At 40.7% G+C, this 19,247-nt stretch overlaps 1 protein-coding gene across 3 annotated transcripts in view; it reads right to left on the bottom strand.

Annotated features, from left to right (window-relative positions):
* Positions 1-210: 210 nt before the first annotated feature.
* Positions 211-19,247, bottom strand: part of IDO2 (indoleamine 2,3-dioxygenase 2) — a 50,781-nt gene continuing 31,744 nt past the window's right edge. For 2 of the 3 annotated variants that reach the window (XM_080662749.1, XM_080662748.1), the window contains 5 exons: positions 15,673-15,772; positions 13,830-13,947; positions 8,947-8,998; positions 2,555-2,703; positions 211-1,304 (listed from right to left, as the gene is read on the bottom strand). In XM_080662749.1, the coding sequence (XP_080518875.1) occupies positions 949-1,304; positions 2,555-2,703; positions 8,947-8,998; positions 13,830-13,947; positions 15,673-15,772 (775 nt within the window). In that variant the 3' untranslated portion in view covers positions 211-948. The remainder of the gene's footprint in view (positions 1,305-2,554; positions 2,704-8,946; positions 8,999-13,829; positions 13,948-15,672; positions 15,773-19,247) is intronic. The other variant, XM_080662750.1, reaches the window with a different exon arrangement.

Here is a 19,247-nt window from a genome sequence, read left to right as displayed (position 1 = left end):
TAGCAGACACTAATTTGGACAGAACCCCCCACCCCCCAGTCAGGTACCTCTCCCTGATGCCCCAATCCTAGATCAGTGCTGTGGAATTTATATACTATCCCAGCTATGTATGTGTGCATAATGAGGAACAAGTCTAGATTAGTGGAGTTTATCCTAAATAGACAAGATGAACATTTTCTAGCTTTGTATTGTCAGGTAGAATGAGACCTTGTAAACATGTGAATTTACTCTTTATTCCCACTTCGCTCATTTACTTCGAAAGGGTTATTTTAAAGTTATTTTAAACTTTCAGTGTAAGGAGAAAGAATCATTCTCCTAAAAATAAAGAAGGAAACTAAAATAGAATTTGCACATTGATGAACCATGTGGAAAAGTCTCATCCGTTCCCATGTCATTATTCATTTTCATACTGGTGACTTCCATGTCTCCCTGTCAGCTCAGCCTCCTCTATCTTCTACATCTCCACAAATCAACAGGTGCAAGGAGGCAAGGGCTGGAATGGAACTTACTACATTGTTAAGTGAATGAAGGAATGCATGAATATTTAATTAGTTTTTTTTCAAGAAATCTACAAAGTGGTCTGTCCACAGGCAATTTTATTTAGTTTCTGACATTTTGATTGGTTTTCCATCACTTTGCAAATAGAATAGGGATACCCTTGCTCCTTTATAGGTTTCTGAATGAGGGAGTGTCCAAAGCTATTTGCTACCAACCAGTGTTCATGTGGAGAAAAGAAAATTTATGGCCATGAAAATTCTCCTCTGTGAAGGCCAACAGGTCTCAACAAAGAAGAAGATGAAGTTCTATAGAATAGGAACAGGAACAAGGCTGAGGTTGATTTTGGATTATTCCAGACAGACCCTGACCTTCATTCTCCAGGCCAAGAGCATGACCTTCATGCTCTCCGGTAGGGCATTTGCTGGTTGGCATCACCAGGAGAGGCCTTTCTTAACCACTTTGGGGGAGGATTGCCTCTAAGGTCTGATTCCTGACACTCTTTAGAAAGCTCAGAACTGTGGTTCCTCCTGTGCCCCTGTCTTCTAAGACCCGAGGTGGCCCTGGGAGGTGGCTTAGCTTCCTGCCTTTTGCTTTGGCTGCAGATGTGATAACGTATTTGGTCACCATGGTTATGTGATAGCTGCGCAGGTCTGCCAGGGCCTGCACACACTGGTTATATGCTGTCATGAGTGGGCCATTCCCGGAGGATAGGACATGGTCCCTCAGTGAACGAGCCGACTGGATGGCTTCTATGAAGGCTTTATGAGAAGGTGGCATGTAGTCCCTCATGTTGAGCAGAAAGTCACCTGAAAGAAATAGTCCAGACCAATGTCAAAGCTCCACATGGAAAGGTAAGAGAGCAGATCTGCTTTTCCAGACATCAATGTAGCAAAAAGTGTTGTTATCATCCTAACTGTCCAATCTACTTTGCTGGCTCTTTTGCTAGTAGACTTCAAACACACAAATGCACACTCCTGACTATTGGTAGGTGATGGGGAAGGGAAAATGAAGTAAGCACAGCTCAGATAACTGAGTTGGAACTACCTCTATCATGGTATAAATGTTTACCATATGTCAAATGTGGGCAAATTATATTGTTAATCATTCTGAGAGGATATTTACAGATGTGAGCATAAACTCTTAAACTAGGTAGCTAGATAATCTGCTGAATTTTATTTCTTAAATGCTTTGTTTTGGAAGGAGTGCTAAGGAAGAAGAAAGTAATAAGGTTTATAAGAGCAAAAAGATAAAGAATGAGCAACTGTTTTAATTACAACCTCTTGAAGTCAAATTGTTTAAAAACCTAATCAATTGATATTTATAAGAAATGTAGATAGATAGATAATCTATAGGAAACCCATTCTGTGTTTAATATTATACATGGTATGACACCTACTAACATCACCAAGTCAAAATCCATGCAAAGTTATAGTTCTAGAGAACTGTCTTCTGCAGATGAGACTGGACCCTCTGACACCAAATTCTAGTCTTTGTTTTTCTAATTCAACTTGAAAACTCTGTACTATGAAGTGGTTTTGGCAGCTATTAAACATTTGGATCAAGACTGACAGGTAAGGAAATGATCAATTTCAAATTTCTAAAATGGTTGGCTCTTCTCTCTTCTGGTCTAAATAGAATTGGCTTGAGGTTGTGCCATTTTCATGGGGAAAGGCTTCCATGGAGGAGCTTAGAACCATCATGGGCAACACCCAGACTTATCAACAAAATCCCAGACCCTCCAAAATCCAGAACTCTCCTTCATTTTAGAGCAAAGAAGCCATTGCCTAAAGATCCAAACAAAACTTCAGTGAACAGCTGGAAATATAGCAATGTTTTAAGATTTGGAAATGAAACCCAATTTCCTGCTGAAACCTGATATTAATTGACTTGACACAATAACATGTGGCAGGCACAGAGTTTCCCAGTTAATTTGGAAAAGTATAGACTTGGTGACATTTTAAGTTACACTTGGTTTTATCAATTTGTAAAAACACCTCTGTTCTTCTTCCTGTTAAGAAAGAAAAAAAGAAAAGACAAAGAAAAATGTCTGGCTTACCACTTTCCTTGCTATGGCGAATGCCCAAGAACTCATCAAAGGCATGAAGCACTGTGCTCTGAGCTGCACTCCCTCCAGAGTATTTCAGGGGCTCTGTGGAGACTCCTTCATATATCAATCCCACAGGCATTGCTGGGTTATCTTTCCATCTAAGCAAGAGTAAAAATCAGAAAGAAGTAGGTGCTTGGAGTTAAGAGTATATTTTTCGGATGTAGAACCAGACAGTGAGCAATAAAGCAAACATGATTTGAATGGCAATTTTAGGGCAAAAGACTGGATATCTTTGTAGGATGTGTACTTAAGCATCATCTTGACCCCAATTTCATAACAGGACATAGAATTCAGCCCTTCTCCTCCCTCATTTAAAGGAGTTTACAGAGAAGTAAAGAATAGAGAACGCGCAACTGGTGTGGCTCAGTGGTTGAGCGTCGACTTATGAACCAGATCACAGTCCAATTCCCAGTCAGAGCATATGCCCAGGTTGCAGGCTTGATGTCTAGTGTGGGGTGTGCAGGAGGCAACCAATCAATGATTCTCTGTCATCATTGATGTTTCTATCTCTCTCTCCCTCTCCCTTCCTCTTTGAAATCAATAAAATTATTTTTTTAAAAAAAGAATAGAGAAGAATCTCTCATCCAATCATAAAGATGACATCAGTGCTTATCAACAGGAACAAAGTAGGGGCTCCAGAACAATCTTTACTTCCCCTGATAAAATAGCCTTGATGACTTGATAATTTCACTAGTAGAGATTTGAAAACACACACACACACACACACAAACATACTCATACATATAAATACACGCACACATACATCTTTGCCCTTCCCTGAAACAGTTATGAAAGTTGTCACATTAAACTATCAGTTCTAAATGCTACCTGACTTTATGGGAATGCCTTTATCAAATGCTCTGTTGATGACATGTATGCATACTAAGGGTATGCCTGAAAGAACACAACACAAGCCTGCAGAGTGCCAGAAGCGAAGTTCAAGGACATGTGGAAGGACTGGAAGAGAGACTCTTAATCATGCTCAGATTGAGTTTTTCTCCCCTCTCCTCTCTTTTCTTCTCTCCTTTCTTCCCTTCAATCTCCCTAATTCCATTTATCTTTTTGTCTCTGGATACCCCTCTTTCTACCTCAACTATTATACTCATTTCCGTCTGCTTTTTTACAAAGTCTTAAATAGTCACAGAGTGTAAGTGGGTGGCTCCATAATGAGCCAAAAACAAGAGCACCAAGAACACATATATTTGCACTTACAATGCTTTACAGTTTATAAAGCACCTTCACATTCAGTTTTTCATTTGACCTCTTATGAGTAGATCAAGGCAGGTATTTTTAAGCCCATTTTGCAGATAAAGAAATAAAGACGCTAAGCAGTCCATTCTCCAGGGCCACAGTGCTAGGGACCAGGAGAACCAGAACTTAAATCCCAAACTTGTCATTTTCTATTTTCATGTTCTCAGAACCTGCACATGTGGATTTCTACTTTTTCTAAGAATCTTTTTCTCTTATTACCGGGAACAAACTACTTCCAGTTGTTAACAGTTTAAATAACAGGCTTACGTCATGTCTCGCCTTCTTCCCGTAATTCGAAAAGTCATTGTGCTTCAGAGAAGGGAAACACATCTCACACACGAAAGCCGTAGACAGGCCGCTCAGCGTGCTGTTCATGACCTCTTTTACATATTTCTCTGAGGCAGGAAATGCTACAAGAAGCTGGATTGTTTTCTTTTGGTGTTGGTTTTGGTTGGCTGTACTCTGGTTTTCACTGGAAGAATATCAGAGTGGCCTTTGCAGGTGGGGCCCTGTCACTCTTGAAAGGAATGGAGCACAGAAAGCAGTCGGGGAGACAAGCAGGAAAAACAAAGGAAGGCTTCTGAGGGTAAAACTGTAACACGCTGTGCCTGTTAGGAAAGAGGGCTCTGTTTTAGGCAGATAGAGAATTTAATCTCAACTGTGATGTGTATTAACTGTGAGCCTTGGCTTAATTCAATCCTCTCTGAGCCTCCACTTCCTCCTCCACATACCACCAGTATCCACCTTACTGGGTTTTTGTGAGAACTAATTAAAAGAATAATTGTTCAATGCCTGGAATACATTATTAAGCATTCAATAAATATCAGCCATTTTAGAATGTTGTTCAGAATGAGTGGGATCCCTGTTCTCCCTTTCATTATTCTGTTACTTTGTACCAACCCTCTGCTCCTAATTTGTACCTAACTTCCTAAAGCTGCTGGGAGAAAGGAATGGGTTTCAGGAGGTTTCACGACTCGTCAGAGTTCAGAACACTGGTCGGATAAAATTTCTAAACAACATCCTCTGTGGAAGGAATATGGAAGATGACTGATACTCTGCAGTAAGTGGACCAAATACAATGACCAGCCTGTTCAGGTTTCCTTTGTATTCCCGTCGATGATCTTGCATAGGCGTTTTGGTCTCCTTCACTAGTTCCTTTCCATTATGACAACTCCCAAGTGTTAGGCTCTCTCAGGGCTCAGTCCTTGGGCTTCTCACTACTCGACCTTCCCAAGGGATCTTACCTAGCCTCATAGATTTAAAAACGTATTCTCACTGCTTACAAATTTGTATCTGCACCTGAACCTCTCCCCCATGTTCCAGACTCATATACTATCTGAATGCCTGCTAGACATCTGCACAGGAATGAACATGTTCTAAACAGACCTCCTGATTCCCCACCCTTTTACCAAACTTGCCCTGCCTACAGTCTTCCCCAATAGAAAAACTGGCAGTTACGTCTTTTCAGCAGAGTTGGACAAAACCATAGAATCCTTTGGTTTGAACCCTTTCTTTTCCATTCCACGTGCACTCCATTAGCAGATCCTGTCAACTTTACCTTCAATCTGTATCCAGACCTGGCCATTCTCAATGGCTCTGCTGTTACCACCCTAGTTAAAGCTACCACCCTGAATTGTAGTAACAGCTCCTTAAATACTTTCCTGGCTTCCATTCTTGAGTTGAAATCATCTATTTTCCACTTAGAAGATAGAGTGATGATTTGAAACTTAAGACAGATCATGTCAGTCCTCCCAAACTTGCCAGTGTTGCCAATCTCACTCAGAAAAGAAGCCAATGGGCCCCTGCAGGACCTGGTCTTCCACCAGCACGTGTATCGTTCTCATTCTCCCCAGTGTTTACTCCATTCAAGCACTGCTGGCTTCCTTGCAGCTACTCCTCCATGACAAACATGCTCTCGCTTCAGGGTCATTGTCATTTCTTTTCCTTTTGCTTGCAACAAGTATCTAGGTTGCTTATTCCTTACTTCTTTCAGGTATCTGCTTAAATATCACTTAGAAGTGTGGCATTCCGAGATTGCAATAAATAAATAAACTTTGGCCACCACAATCCATGATGCCCTGTATCTTACTTCACATTTTCTCATATTGCTTATTGTTGTAACGTATCTTGTATGTATACTTGATGTTATTATATTTATTTCTTCATCTGCCTCCCATCATTAAAATGTATGTAAGCTCCACAAAAATGAAGTTGCTGTTTTGTTTTATTGCTTCATTGCTAACACCTAGAACTGTGCCTGGAAGATGAATCAGTGAATAAAACATAGAGCATTCTATAATTATGGATTAATCTAGAACATTTAGACCCAAGTATATTTCTTTTATTAAAAAGACCTGGTCAGCCTAAAAGAGCCATCAAATGCTCAAATGGTGAAGACATCAATCTCCTTTTAGTGCCCTAACCTGAAGAAGTTACGTTGGAGCCCCATAGAATACCAGAAGAGAAAATACAAGTGTGAAAGTCAAAAAAGTAAGAGAAAGGCATCTACTTTTACTAGTAAAACCCACATATTCTCTGTCTATGATTACAGTAGTATGAGGACGGGAAATTGAGTTCTTATGAAGAACCCACGGATTGCTCCCATGCATTCTCAGGCCCCAACTGCTGTTTGTGAAGGAAAGGAATTATTTTTCTTTCAAATCTCTGTAGGCAATATTATTTTTAGTCTTCTTGTAGCATATTTCTAGGAAACCCAATAGAAGCAGACATTTAAAAGGAAAATAAAATGAGATGACATTATTTTTCCACAGGGGCTATTAACCTCCTGAGAAATTTAATATGAGTGGGAAATAAAGATAAAATGTTTCATCTACAGATGAAATCTTTCAACTCTCCTAAATAAAAATGCTTTAAAATGTCAACAAAAATAATAAATCAAACATAGGACAAATCAAGAACACAGGAGCAGAATTAGATTTTTCAGGACAACCCTATTGGGAATTACCAACAATCCAGATGTTCTTGGACATCTGCATTTATCAATGTACTTAGGATTTGGTACTGGCCACTTAGTTTAGCTATATGGGAAATATTTTTTGAGGATGAGAAACAGAGATGAGACACTGATAAAATGCATCATTGACCCAGAAATTATTTTAATGAAAACAAAGTCACCTTCTGGTGCCTATTTAATCAGGTAGTATTAAAAAAATATATTGCCCCAAGATTCCCATTCTAATTCCCAGAACTGTTAATATTATGAGATTTCAAGCCTATAGATATGATATATTATATTACAAAGGGACTTTGCAGATGTAATTAAGGTTACTAATCAGTTGATCTTAATATAGGGAGTCATTCTAGATTATCTAGGTGAGCTGAATCCAATCAATAAGTCCTTAAAAGCAGAGAGTTTTTTCTGGCTAGTGCCAAAAAGGAGAAGTCAGAGAGATTTGAAGTACTAGGAGGATAGGAAGTGTCATTACTGAGACAGAGGAGACCATGTGACAAAGAATGCAGGAGGCCTCTGGAAACTGAAAGCAGATTCTCTCTGACAGTCAGCAAGGGAACAAAGACCTCAGATTCAAAACCACAAAGAATTAGATTCTATCTAAAACATGAGTGAGTGAATTCTTCCCCAGATTCTCAAGATAAGAACTCAACCCAGCAGATACCCTGACTTGGCCTTTTGAGACCCTAAGCAGAGAACCAAGTTGAGCTCACCTTGACTCCTAGCCTATAAAAATGTGAGATAATTAATGTGTGTACTTTCAAGTTGCTAAATGCGTGGTAATTTGTTATTTAGGAAAATTTATACAAACTTAGAGAACCAAGTAAAGCATAAAGAGATTTTTCAGAAATAGGTGCTTCCTAAATCCCAGTCTATTTTAAGACATTTTTAAATGACCCTTTTTTCTTTTGTCTAATCCTACCAAAGCATATTTACATGTTTTGCTTAATATTTGCTGCTAGAATCTTTTCTCTACCATCAGATCTTTTCTTGACCCTGACTACATGAAAAACATACAGAGAGTGAGAAGAATTCTATATGATATTCTCTTTGGAGAGCATTTTGAGAAACAGTCCCAATTCCATATCTGTCACTCCCTATTTCCCCCCATCCCCCCCCCCCCATAAACCAGGTATTTATTACTCTCAAGTTATTCTGTAGAAACCTTCCTGCTTTTATTCTCTACAGTGAGAATAAATGAGAAATCCCCACCCAGGCCGCCCTCCCTTAGAGAGGGAGGTCACTTTCTCACATTCCAGACCTACCCAATCTATAGAAAATACTCCGTACATGTTGTCACTCTGCTCTTGCACCAATGCATTATACCACTAAATCAATAAATTAATTGACTTTGGGTATTTGGCATGTTTCTTGTTCTACCCAAGCACAGCTTCAGATTCTATCAATAGCACTTCAGGCATCTCCTAGTTATACACATGGCACACTAGGTGATATTGACTTCACATTTTTTACCACATCCATCCACTACTGCCACCTTTCACTTTTCACCATTAAAAGCACACACACCCAAACAAACTCAGCTTCTTAAAGTGAATAGGAAAACAATCTCATTAAAATATGGCAATGTATGACTAGTGTATTTAAAAAAAGAACTGCATCTAAGAGTAGAGATCTATTTTTGGAGAGATTATAGGCCATGTGATCAAAAAAAGGGTACAAAGGAATATGAGAAAATGGCTTGGTGTAGCCATCCTAGGAATGGTATAAGAAAGCTTTCCAGTTACTGTTTATACCTCTATCTGTTTTAATAACAAGGGGAGGGAATAAATATAAATGATTGAGCTTTGTGTGTGGCATATTGGGCTTTTTTATTCCTTTCTGTCATCAAGATGGGGTTCTAAGAAAGTAAATACACATGAATCTAATATGAGAGCCTAAGGACAATTACTCTAAACTTAAGTATTCAACCTTTAATGCCATTTGCCATGCAGATGTTACCCCTCTTCTTTTATCCAAGAGTGGATCTAGGTGACTACTTTGCTAACAAAGGTTATTTGGTGTGTTTCTTACTCTAGGAAGCTTATGTCAGTTTCCACCCCCATAAATTTGGAAAATGCTACAGAGACCTCCTGCAGGAAAACAGTTGAACTATACTTACCCAGAGAGAAAGATCCGGATGACTGCATAAAATATGTCTGGATCTACATAATCTGGAGGAGCAATCAAAATGTGAACTTTACTACAGGCGAAAAAAGCAATTGGTTACATGTGCATGGGCCCTGCTGAGCTCCTGGGGCTGCTTCTCTATCTGATCTGCATGGAAACCTGGAATGAAAGCTACAAGCAAGAGGTGGATGGAATGTTCTCTTCTGTAATTGTCCTCATTGGCGCTTGCAGAACTTTTAAACTATTCCAAATGCTGCCCTTTTCTATTTGTGGTACTTCCCTTTCTCTACTTAACCACAACAAAAAGAGAGATGAAGGCCATCTTTTTAAAAATTAATAATTTAAACAGACATGATGTTTGAGAGAATATGGGAAGTGGAAAGGAGAAAGCCGAGAGAAAGAATCACCTCTCTCAAGGCTTTCACAAGAGAGGAAAACTAAAGCCATCTCTGCTCAAGTGGAGTTCTGTATAGCCAACAAAGGACAGAGGAGTGGAGAGTCCCTTGTCTGGCTAGGGAATGCCACACTAGGTCAAATACAGATTCATTTAGCTCCACATTTAGCTACATTCATTAAGCTGTGCAGCTATTTTGAATCTAAGCCAATGCTAATGGGTAATTGATTTCACTAGATAATAAAATTATATATAAGGAAGCAAGTTTTCACATTTGTAACAAATTTCTTTTAATCAACTTTTGAGGGTTGTTCTCATTCTTCATCTAATGGGGTCTCTCTGTGATTAAGCATGCTCTCTTATGCATATTCCTGTCTATCTCTCTTTGTTTCTAAGAGGGGAAAAGCACACATCTCTTTTTATGATACCTAAATAGTGACATCTCTATACCATCAGTTTTTCTTTTGCTACCATCACACCTACTCTCTGTCCTCCATCTCTTGTTTTTGTCTGAAGCCCCATGACTCAGGTAACTAATGTCTTCCTTCAGCCTCAGGGTTTCCCAGTGATCCTGAATGGTATTACAGTCTCTCATTCTTCTGTGACAATACTCTTCTGGACTTTTTTTTCTGGGTGATATTTCTGGGTCTTACCCATTTGGTGCTCTTTGGCCCCCCTTCCCAAATGCTAAATATTAGGTACACATTTTTCTAAATCAGTAATGACTGGAAATAATTTTTCACCCAACTTACCATATTTAATAAGGAAAAGTCAAATGATCATTTCAATAGATGTGAAATGATTTTGATGTAAAACATTTCAATATGCGTGAAAAAATCCATTCATGGTAAAAAAATAATAAAGTAAAATGATTTAGCTAATTAGGAATAGTAGTACTCATCCTTGAATTGATAAAAGGAATCCATAAAAAAGTCTCCAGTATACATTACACTTAATGTTAAAATATAAAAAAATAAGTATTTTAAAATGTGAAACAAAACAAGGATCAGCATTTTCATTCAATACTGTATTGGGAGTCCTAGCAAGAAGAATGAGAAACAAAATTAAACAGAAATAAAAGTTATAAGTATTGTAAATGAAGAAAAAAGAGAACATTATTCTCAAATGACTTTTCTATAGAAAACCCAAATAATCTCTACATAATTATTACAATGAATAAGAGTGTTTACCAAGATGCTAGATTTAAGGTTAATATTCAAAGGAGTGACATCATTATCATAGTGGAATAAGAGTTTCTACTGTCATTTGCCAATGAATGCTGATTTAGACAGTCAGCCATGGACAAGAGAGCATTTGTGGAAGTCCAGGAGTCCAGCAAAGCCCCAGCCCACCACTACAGTAAAAAATAATAATATTTTGAGGATATTGAATGCACTAAAGGGAGTAAGAAGAGCATTTCACTTTACCTACATCACCCGCCCCACAAACCACAAGGAGACATAGCTCAGGACCAACAGAGAGCTTATTGGCCTGTGATTTGTCCCGCAAGGAAAAGTGAGAGCATGTGAGTGCCCAGCTTCCCCAGATGCATGGAATGCATCCAGAGACCCACTTCTTTCTCACCATATCCAGAATACTAAGGTGAGCTTCAGGACTGAGGAACTGGGTGGGGAGATGAGGAGCAGCTGTGAGAGTGCCAGATAGGGCTCTTGGAGGGTAGTAAAGGGATGCAGATCTTACTGACCATCTCACAGACTCCGACAAGACACCCTCCCAGGAGCTGATGGGAATGCTGCGTCTGCAGATCCCCCAACTGGCCTATGAGCTCCCTTAGTGTTCAGGGTGCCTTACCCACATGCCACACATCCACATGTGGCCACTTCCTTGTGTGCATAGCTGAGGAAGGAAAGAGTGAGCCTTTGTGAAGAAAGAAGAACAAAGTAGGAAGCATCGTGCTCCCTGATTTCAAACTATACTATAAATCTATAGTAATCAAAACACAAGGCCCAGCTGTCATGGCTCAGTGGTTGAGCATCTACCTATGAACAGGAGGTTATGGTTTGATTCCCAGTCAGGGCATATGCCTGGTTGTGGGCTTGAACCCCAGTGTGGGGCATGCAGGAGGCGCCAGATCAGTGATTCTCTCTCATCTATGTTTCTATCTCTCTCTCCCTCTCCCTTCCTCTCTGAAATCAATAAAAATATTTAAAAACAAACAAAAAACATGGTGTTGGCATAAAAAGATACACAGATCAATGGAACAGAATTGAGAGCCCAGAAATAAGTCTAACTGTCCACACATATATGGACAATTAATATAGGGCAAAGGAATCAAGAACATACCATGGAGAAAAGACAATCTCTTCAATAAATGGTGTTGGAAAACTGGATAGCCACACAGAAAAGAATGAAATTAGACCACTATCTTACACCATACTCAAAAATTAACTCAAAATGGATTAAAGACTTGAATGCAACACCTGAAACCATAAAATTCATAGAAGAAAACAAAGTCAGGAGGTCCCTGACATAGGTCTTAGCAATATTTTAGTCTGAATTCAAAGGCAAGGGAAACAAAAGCAACAATTAAGAAATGGGACTGCATCAAACTAAAAAGCTTCTGCACAACAAATAAAATCAGCATCAAAACAAAAAGGCAACCTACTGAATGAGAAAAGATATTTACAAATCATATGTCTCTTAAGGAGTTAGTATTCAAAATATATGAAGAACTCTTACAACTCAACAACAAAAAGCAATATCACATTTTATAAAGGGCAGAGGATCTAAATATTTTACAAAGAAGATATACATATGGCCAACAGGCACAGGAAAAGATGTCAATATCACAACTTATTAGAGGAATATGAATTAAAACATGATGAGACATCACCTTACACCTGTTGGCACATTTCATTGTCAAAAATATAAGAAACAAGTTGTTAGAAAGGATGTGTAGAAAAGGGAACTCTGATACACTGTTGGAAGGAATGTAAATGGGTGCAGCCACTGTGGAAACAGTGTGGAGATTCCTCAAAGTTCTATTTAAGAATAGAACTGCCATGTGATCCAGCTATTCCACTTCTGGGTATTCATATAAAAAATAAAATTACTGATTTGAAAAGATATATGCATTACTATGTTCATGGCAGCATCTTATCTAATAAAGAGGGAATATGCTAATTAACTGCCACGCCCTCAAAGATGGCAGCACCCACAGCCACAAGATGGTGGCGCCCTGTCCCCTCAGCCCCTCCAGGGCAGCAGGCACGCAGTAAGGCTGGCCCGGCCTTGCCGCACGCCTGACTCCGGAGTCCCCCAGTTCCCTCAGCACCCCCAGCTGCCCAGGACCGCCCGAGGCACAGGTAACCAGGGCCAGCTGAGGCTTGCACTGCCAACAGTGGCAGCAGCAGAGGTATGATAGGGCATCACCTTCCCCTGATCTCTGGGTCACCTCCCACCCCTGAGGGCTCCCAGACTGTGAGAGGGGGCAGGCCAGGCTGAGGGACCGCCTCCCCTCCAGTACATGAATTTTCATGTACCAGGACTCTAGTATATATATATAGTACTCAACATAAAAATGAATGAAATCTTGCCATTTGCAACAACACAAGGGTATTATGCTAAGTGAGTAAGTCAGATGAGGAAAGACAAATACCATATGATTTCATACATGTTGGAATCCAAACAAAACAAAACAAATGTACAAACAAAATCAAACAAACCCATAGATACAGAGAACAGACTGGTGGTTGACAGAGGTTGAGGCTTGGGAGAACTGGGTGAAGGGAATTGGTTGCATGGTGATGTATATTAACTAGACTTTTGGTGCAGATCACTTTGTAGTATATACAGATGTGAAATAGTGATGTTATACACCTGAAACATATGATGCTATATACCAATTTTACTTAAAGAACAAAACACACACACACACACACACACACACACACACACACTATACACTTTCAAGGTTCTTCTGATAGAGGAAGTTGAAGAGCTGTCTTGACATTGGAAATTGAATGTAGTCACCTGAATAAAATGTAACTAACCACAGGACTGGTGAGCCACTGAATTGGCTACCTATGAAACCTCATCTCTGCACTAACCACAGAAAAGGAGCCTAAAGCAATCAATCATCCCAGGTTCCACTTGAGAAAAAAAGGCTAAAAGGGGCATACGCGAGTATAAGGACAACACCGCAGTATCCTGACATTGCTGGATGGAATGTACACAACCTTTGTTGTTGTTTTTTGCCTCACCCCCTTTTCCGAAACTTCATGCAAGATCTCAACATGCAAAGAAATATACGGCTACCGAAGAGAGCAAACTACCCTAACCACAAGAGAATACTAAAAAAAGACAAAACCACAGAACATCTATGCAAACTGAGAGATCATTCTCCAATAGTTAAAACAGCAATGAGTTACCATAAAACAAAGCTAATACACTAGCTCCATCTAGTGGATATTGCCCAGCCCTGCCCCAAGCAGAACCCTCAACCTACAGCAGCCCCATACCGTGCATTTGTCCTAAGGTTCTGGTGACGTCCTGAATGGAGAGTCTCAGCCGCTGCAGGGCTTGCAGCAGGGAGTCCTGGCTGGGCTGCAGCATGGCATTCACTGCTTCAACAAGTGCCTGGGGAGAAGGTTCATTCACTCAGTCTATTAGCATTCACTTAAGGCCCGGTGAGGTGGAGTGAGCTGAGCATCAGAGCTATGGAAATCAGGAAGGGCACCCTTCTGACTGCTGGACTGTTTTCCAGTGCTCCCTTAAACTCAATTTGCTGTGAGGTCTGCCTGAGAGGATAACCTTTCTGGGCTTCTCCCAGATAGACCCTTGGACATATTTTTCTAGATCTTTCCACTGATTGCTACTTGCTATAATGCTATCCTTTTTCTCCTTCCTTCTTCTGTATCTGTATTTATCACACATCATAACAATGTCTACGTCTGTATCTTGAATTAGGAGACCCTCACCCCTGAGCTCTGTTTTCATAAAATCAGGCAGATTCTATAGAGCCCACAGAGCCCCCAGCTCCAGAGGCCCCTCCAACATGAAGCCTTCCTAGCAGTCTCTACATTATCTGAGCTATATTTGAAAGACCAATATTTAATTTTGTACCTTTCAATGGACTAAACACACTGATGGAAAGTAAAGTAACTATATAGTTTCACTTTTGAGAATGTTATAATACTTACACCTGGATTGGTAACACAGTAAAGACTTAAAATATGCTCACCAGGGAAGGTGGTAAGGAAAGACATAAACCTAACTAATAATCTTCAGGCAAGGCATGGATTCTCTAGCTGATCACCTGCTGCTCCACTGTCTTTATATTTATATTTCATAGAGGAAGGGAGAGGGAGAGAGAGATAGAAATATCGATGATGAGAGAGAATCATTGATTGGCTGCCTCCTGCATGCTCCCCCACGGGGGCTCGAGCCTGCAACCCTGGCATGTGCCCTGACCAGGAATCCAACTGTGACCTACTGGTTCATAAGTCAGTGCTCAACCACTGAGCCATGCCAGCTGGACTGTCTTTTTTATTATTTTTTTTATTGATTTTAGAGACAGAGGAAGGGAGAGGGATAGAAACATCGATTGGCTGCTGCTTATAGGCTCCCTAATGGGGACCCAGCCCACAACCAACGCACGTGGCCCTAACGTGAATCACACCAGTGGCCTCCTGGTTTATGGGTCTATGCTCAGCCACTGAGTCACACCAGCTGGGCTCCACGGTCATTTGTCTTACTGAACTTGACCTTTCTATAAGCTGCCTGAACTCTGAAGGCTAGGTCATCTCAGTGATGGTTCTTTTCCTCTGAGCCTTTGCACAGCTGTTCTCACTGTCAGAAATATGTGTGTCTGTTTGCCTTTATTTCTGTCACTCTCTCTCTCTGCTTAATTCCTATATATCACTCAGGTTTTAGTTGTCATTTCCCCTGGGAAGTTTTGCCTGACTCTTCAGGTCTGAATTGAGTTTTAGATTTCTTTTTATAAAACACTGCATTTTTTTCTTATTACCCTATACATCAACCCATCTTTCTCCATATCAGGAGCTTCTCTGGGAGCCAGAACAATGTCAGTCTTGTTTCCCCATATATTTCGTTGCCTAGAACAATGCTTGTTGTTGAATGGACAAATGGTCAATTCCATGTTTTATAGGATTTGGGAGAAGCGAGTATCTATATGTGCTAGAACATGACCTCTTTCCTCAGATATAAAACAGCAGGTCAAGGCCTATGCTCATCTATATTGATTAATTCATGGAAGTAAATCTCAGACTGATTTCTCATTGAGAAAACAAACAAACAAACAAAAAACAAAACAAAACAAAAGTGCTGTGGGTGGAAGGATACCTTAATCCCAGGTACTGCTGCTTTCTCTACCAAAACAGTCACCAGTATAAAACCACGCAGGCTTTCTCCCCCAGGAAATGAGAAAATGGTGTCCAAGTTCCTTGGGAAGGAGATGACCATATGGTTAGAGAGACGTGGACACCGTGAGTGTGCACAGCCCACAGGTCCCCTCAGAGTTAGAGAACTGTAAGCACAGGGCAGAATCGGTGAACACTTCTTTCTACAGGGAAGCCCCAAAGATGAGCATCTCCCTTCAGCGACATTTAGGAAGGGAAGAGAACAGACCTACTCAAGTCCAAGTTCACCTGCTCTGAGGACCCTCAGAGTCCAGCATGGCCCTGATGGTCCCAGACCATCCCCCCAATGGAACAGCTGAAGCCTGAGTGGGCAGGTCATTCTGATTCTTCTCAGGACAAACGTATGGCCCATCACACCATTCCTGTCAGGAGCACAGAGTCTTAGAGCTACAGTGACCACAGGCAACAGCTAATCCCTTGCTCCTTGTTTTTGTTGTTATTGTTGTTTTTATAGATATGGCCCAAAGAAGCAAACACCTTGCTCAAGGTCACATTGCTGGTTAGTCACATGACCAGGTGGGGAATAGTTTCATAACTCATGCTAGTGATCTTTCTAGTCAATAATTTTTGTGTTGCTTTGTAGGATAAGGTAAGAGCTAGAAGACTGTACAGAGGAATAACTTTTAAATGACCTGTGGCCATATGGATTCAAATATCCCAGATATAGAGCCAATCTGCAAAACTTAAAAACTTTACTCCATAAATCACTCCTGCTTCTAATAGTTTAAGCATGAGAAGAAAGGAAAACAAACACAAAATAAAACAGTCAAGAATACCATTGTTCCAGCAGTTACATTAGTGTAAGAAAAGGTGTCTTCACCCCTCCATCCCTCAATTTCCTGAGCTACAGCTTTTATACCAGACCCCTTTATTGAACTGAGGTTTGGTGATGGGAAAGGCAATGTTAATAAAGTTAGAGGCCGATTCTGCTCTCCAGAGAAAGAATAGCCTAAGGATGTCTGGGCCAGACCTGCCTCAAGAGTTGCAGTCCAGGTGACATAATATTTCAAAGGAATTCTTCTCTAGCTGTGGCAACTACTGCCTGTAATTTGGCCTTCATAAAAGTTATGGTGAAATGAGAGATCTTTTCCAGATCATTAAAGACCTAGAGGCCTGGTGCACGAAATTTGTGCATGGGGGGTGGGGGTGGGGTTGCTCAGCCCAGCCTGCACCCTTTCCAATCCAGGACCCCTCGGGGGATGTCCAACTGCCGGTTTAGGCCCAATCCTTGGGCCTAAACCGGCAGTCAGACATCCCTCTCACAATCCTGGACTGCTGGCTCCTAATTGCTCACCTGCCTGCCTGCCTGGTTGCCCCTAACTGTCCCGCCTGCTGGCCTGGTCACCCCTAACTGTCCCCCGCTGCTGGCCAGGTTGCCCCCAACTCCCCCTCCCTGCCTGCCTGGTTGCTCCCAACTGCCCCCTCCCTGCCTGCCTGGTTGCCCCTAACTGCCCCCCCCCCGCTGCTGGCCTAATTGCCCCCAATTGGCCCCCTCTGCCAGTCTGGCCATCCCTAACTGTGCCCCCCTGCCAGCCTGGTTGCCCCCAACTGCCCTTGCCACCGGCCTAGTCGCCCCTCACTGCCCCCCTACCAGCCTAATTGCCCCAACTGCCCCCTCCCTGCCTGCCTGGTTGCCCCTAACTGCCCCCTGCTACCAGCCTAATTGCCCCCCAACTGCCCCACTCTGCCAGCTTGGTCGTCCCTAACTGCCCACCCCACCAGCCTGGTTGCCCCCAACTGTCCCCCTCTGCTGGCCTGGTCATCCCTAACTGCCCCCCTACTGGCCTGGTCGCCCCCAACTTCCCCCCACTGCTGGCCTCGTCGTCTCTCACAGCACCCCCACTGACCTAGTCACCCCACACAGCCTGCTGTTCAGTTGTTTGGTCGTCCCTCACTAACCTCTCTGCAGGCCTGGTTATAGGCAGCCATCTTATGAGGGTTAATTTGGATATTACCTCTTTATTATATAGGATTGGTAAAATTTTTTCCTTGCATTGCACTTTCCTTGCATTGCTTTATTATGTACAGATTGGAAAAATCCAGTTAAAAAAATTAATCCCCAAATCCCTACATATAAGAGGCAACCATTGATAAATTCTGGCCCCTTTACTTTTAGCCTTATTTTTGCATGCATTTGTATATAGCTTGTATACTATACATACAATTTGATATGCTTCTTTCTTGTTTTGCTGTAATCTTTTATTTTTTATTTTAATTTTAATTTCTTTATTGATTATGGTGTTACATATGTGTCCTTATTCCCCCATTTGCTGTAATCTTTTAAAGTTAGCATGAATTCTCAAGTGACTGAGAGATTTCTGAGAACTTACCTGATGTCCAGGGGCCTCGTAAAATTTCAGTTATTGACAATCACAAACAACAAAAGAAAATAAAAGAATAAATCAGTTTGTAAACAGACATCCTTCTAGGGTCACATGTATACAGGCACGCACACACACTCACATAGGCTATGACTAGACAACAAAAAGCGAGCCAAATCCCAACTCTTGTATCAGCCCCAGAACATTTAACTTGTAGTAGTGTGATAAATCATCTTGCTCCTTTTATATTTTTGCAATTATCACAAACCCAATTTTTGTTGTAGATATGCTATTCCAACTCACCTTTTAATATCTACTTTAGATCAAGTTCCAACATCTCACCAAGCTTTTTCCTGATTTTTAAAGTCTGCAATAATGTAATTTCTTTGAAATTCTGAAGGGTTTACTGTTTATGTCACTCTGACATTTGTCATATACTGTTTTGTTTTGTTATTTAACCACTTAATTAAATAGCTGTACTTTGCTTTCATTTCTTCATTGTACTTTGTGTTGTGTGAGGCATATTAAGAGAGACACCAAAAAATAATTGCCAAGAAGAATAAAGACTGAACCCGGGATTGTCTCTGCCTCTCTGGGATTAAACTAGCCCTGCATTCTCACCCACTGAGAAATTAGCTTTTTGTTATTGTTTTCTTGACTTTAACATCCTGATCTACCATTTTTTCCCCTTTAACTTTCCCCACTCCTCTCTTTCTCTTTGAATCAGAGATTCAGTTTATTATTAAATATTCAATGTCTTGAACAGAATAATTTCTTCACATCTATTTATTTTTTTCTTTCTGTCCAAATTTTGAGGCAGATTCAGTACCTTCCCACGGGAATATTGGTCACCAATTTTTTTTATTAAAGCAGAACTTGTCAAAGATTGTAATTAATAATTGTAGAAAAATTCCAGGCTCAGAAGTCCTTACACAGATGAGAGGGCACACATAAATTAGTCTTAAAAGCTATGTTTTTCATTAAGCTACTAGTGTCCCAGTGCATGGATTCGTGCACATTGAAAGAAAACTAATTAGAAGAAAGATTCATGCGGTAATTACATTACTGCAAAACATTACATGTCAAACTAGTATATATAATATAGTATTATAAAATTAAAACACATGTGCGATTGGCACCAGTGAGAGCTTTATATGTATCGCGCATGTGCAAGTCA

Source organism: Plecotus auritus, assembly GCF_963455305.1.
Source record: "Plecotus auritus genome assembly, chromosome: 3".
Lineage (NCBI taxonomy): Eukaryota > Metazoa > Chordata > Mammalia > Chiroptera > Vespertilionidae > Plecotus > Plecotus auritus.
The sequence above is the reverse complement of the archived record's forward strand: the minus strand, read 5'-3'. Positions and strand labels throughout refer to the sequence as shown.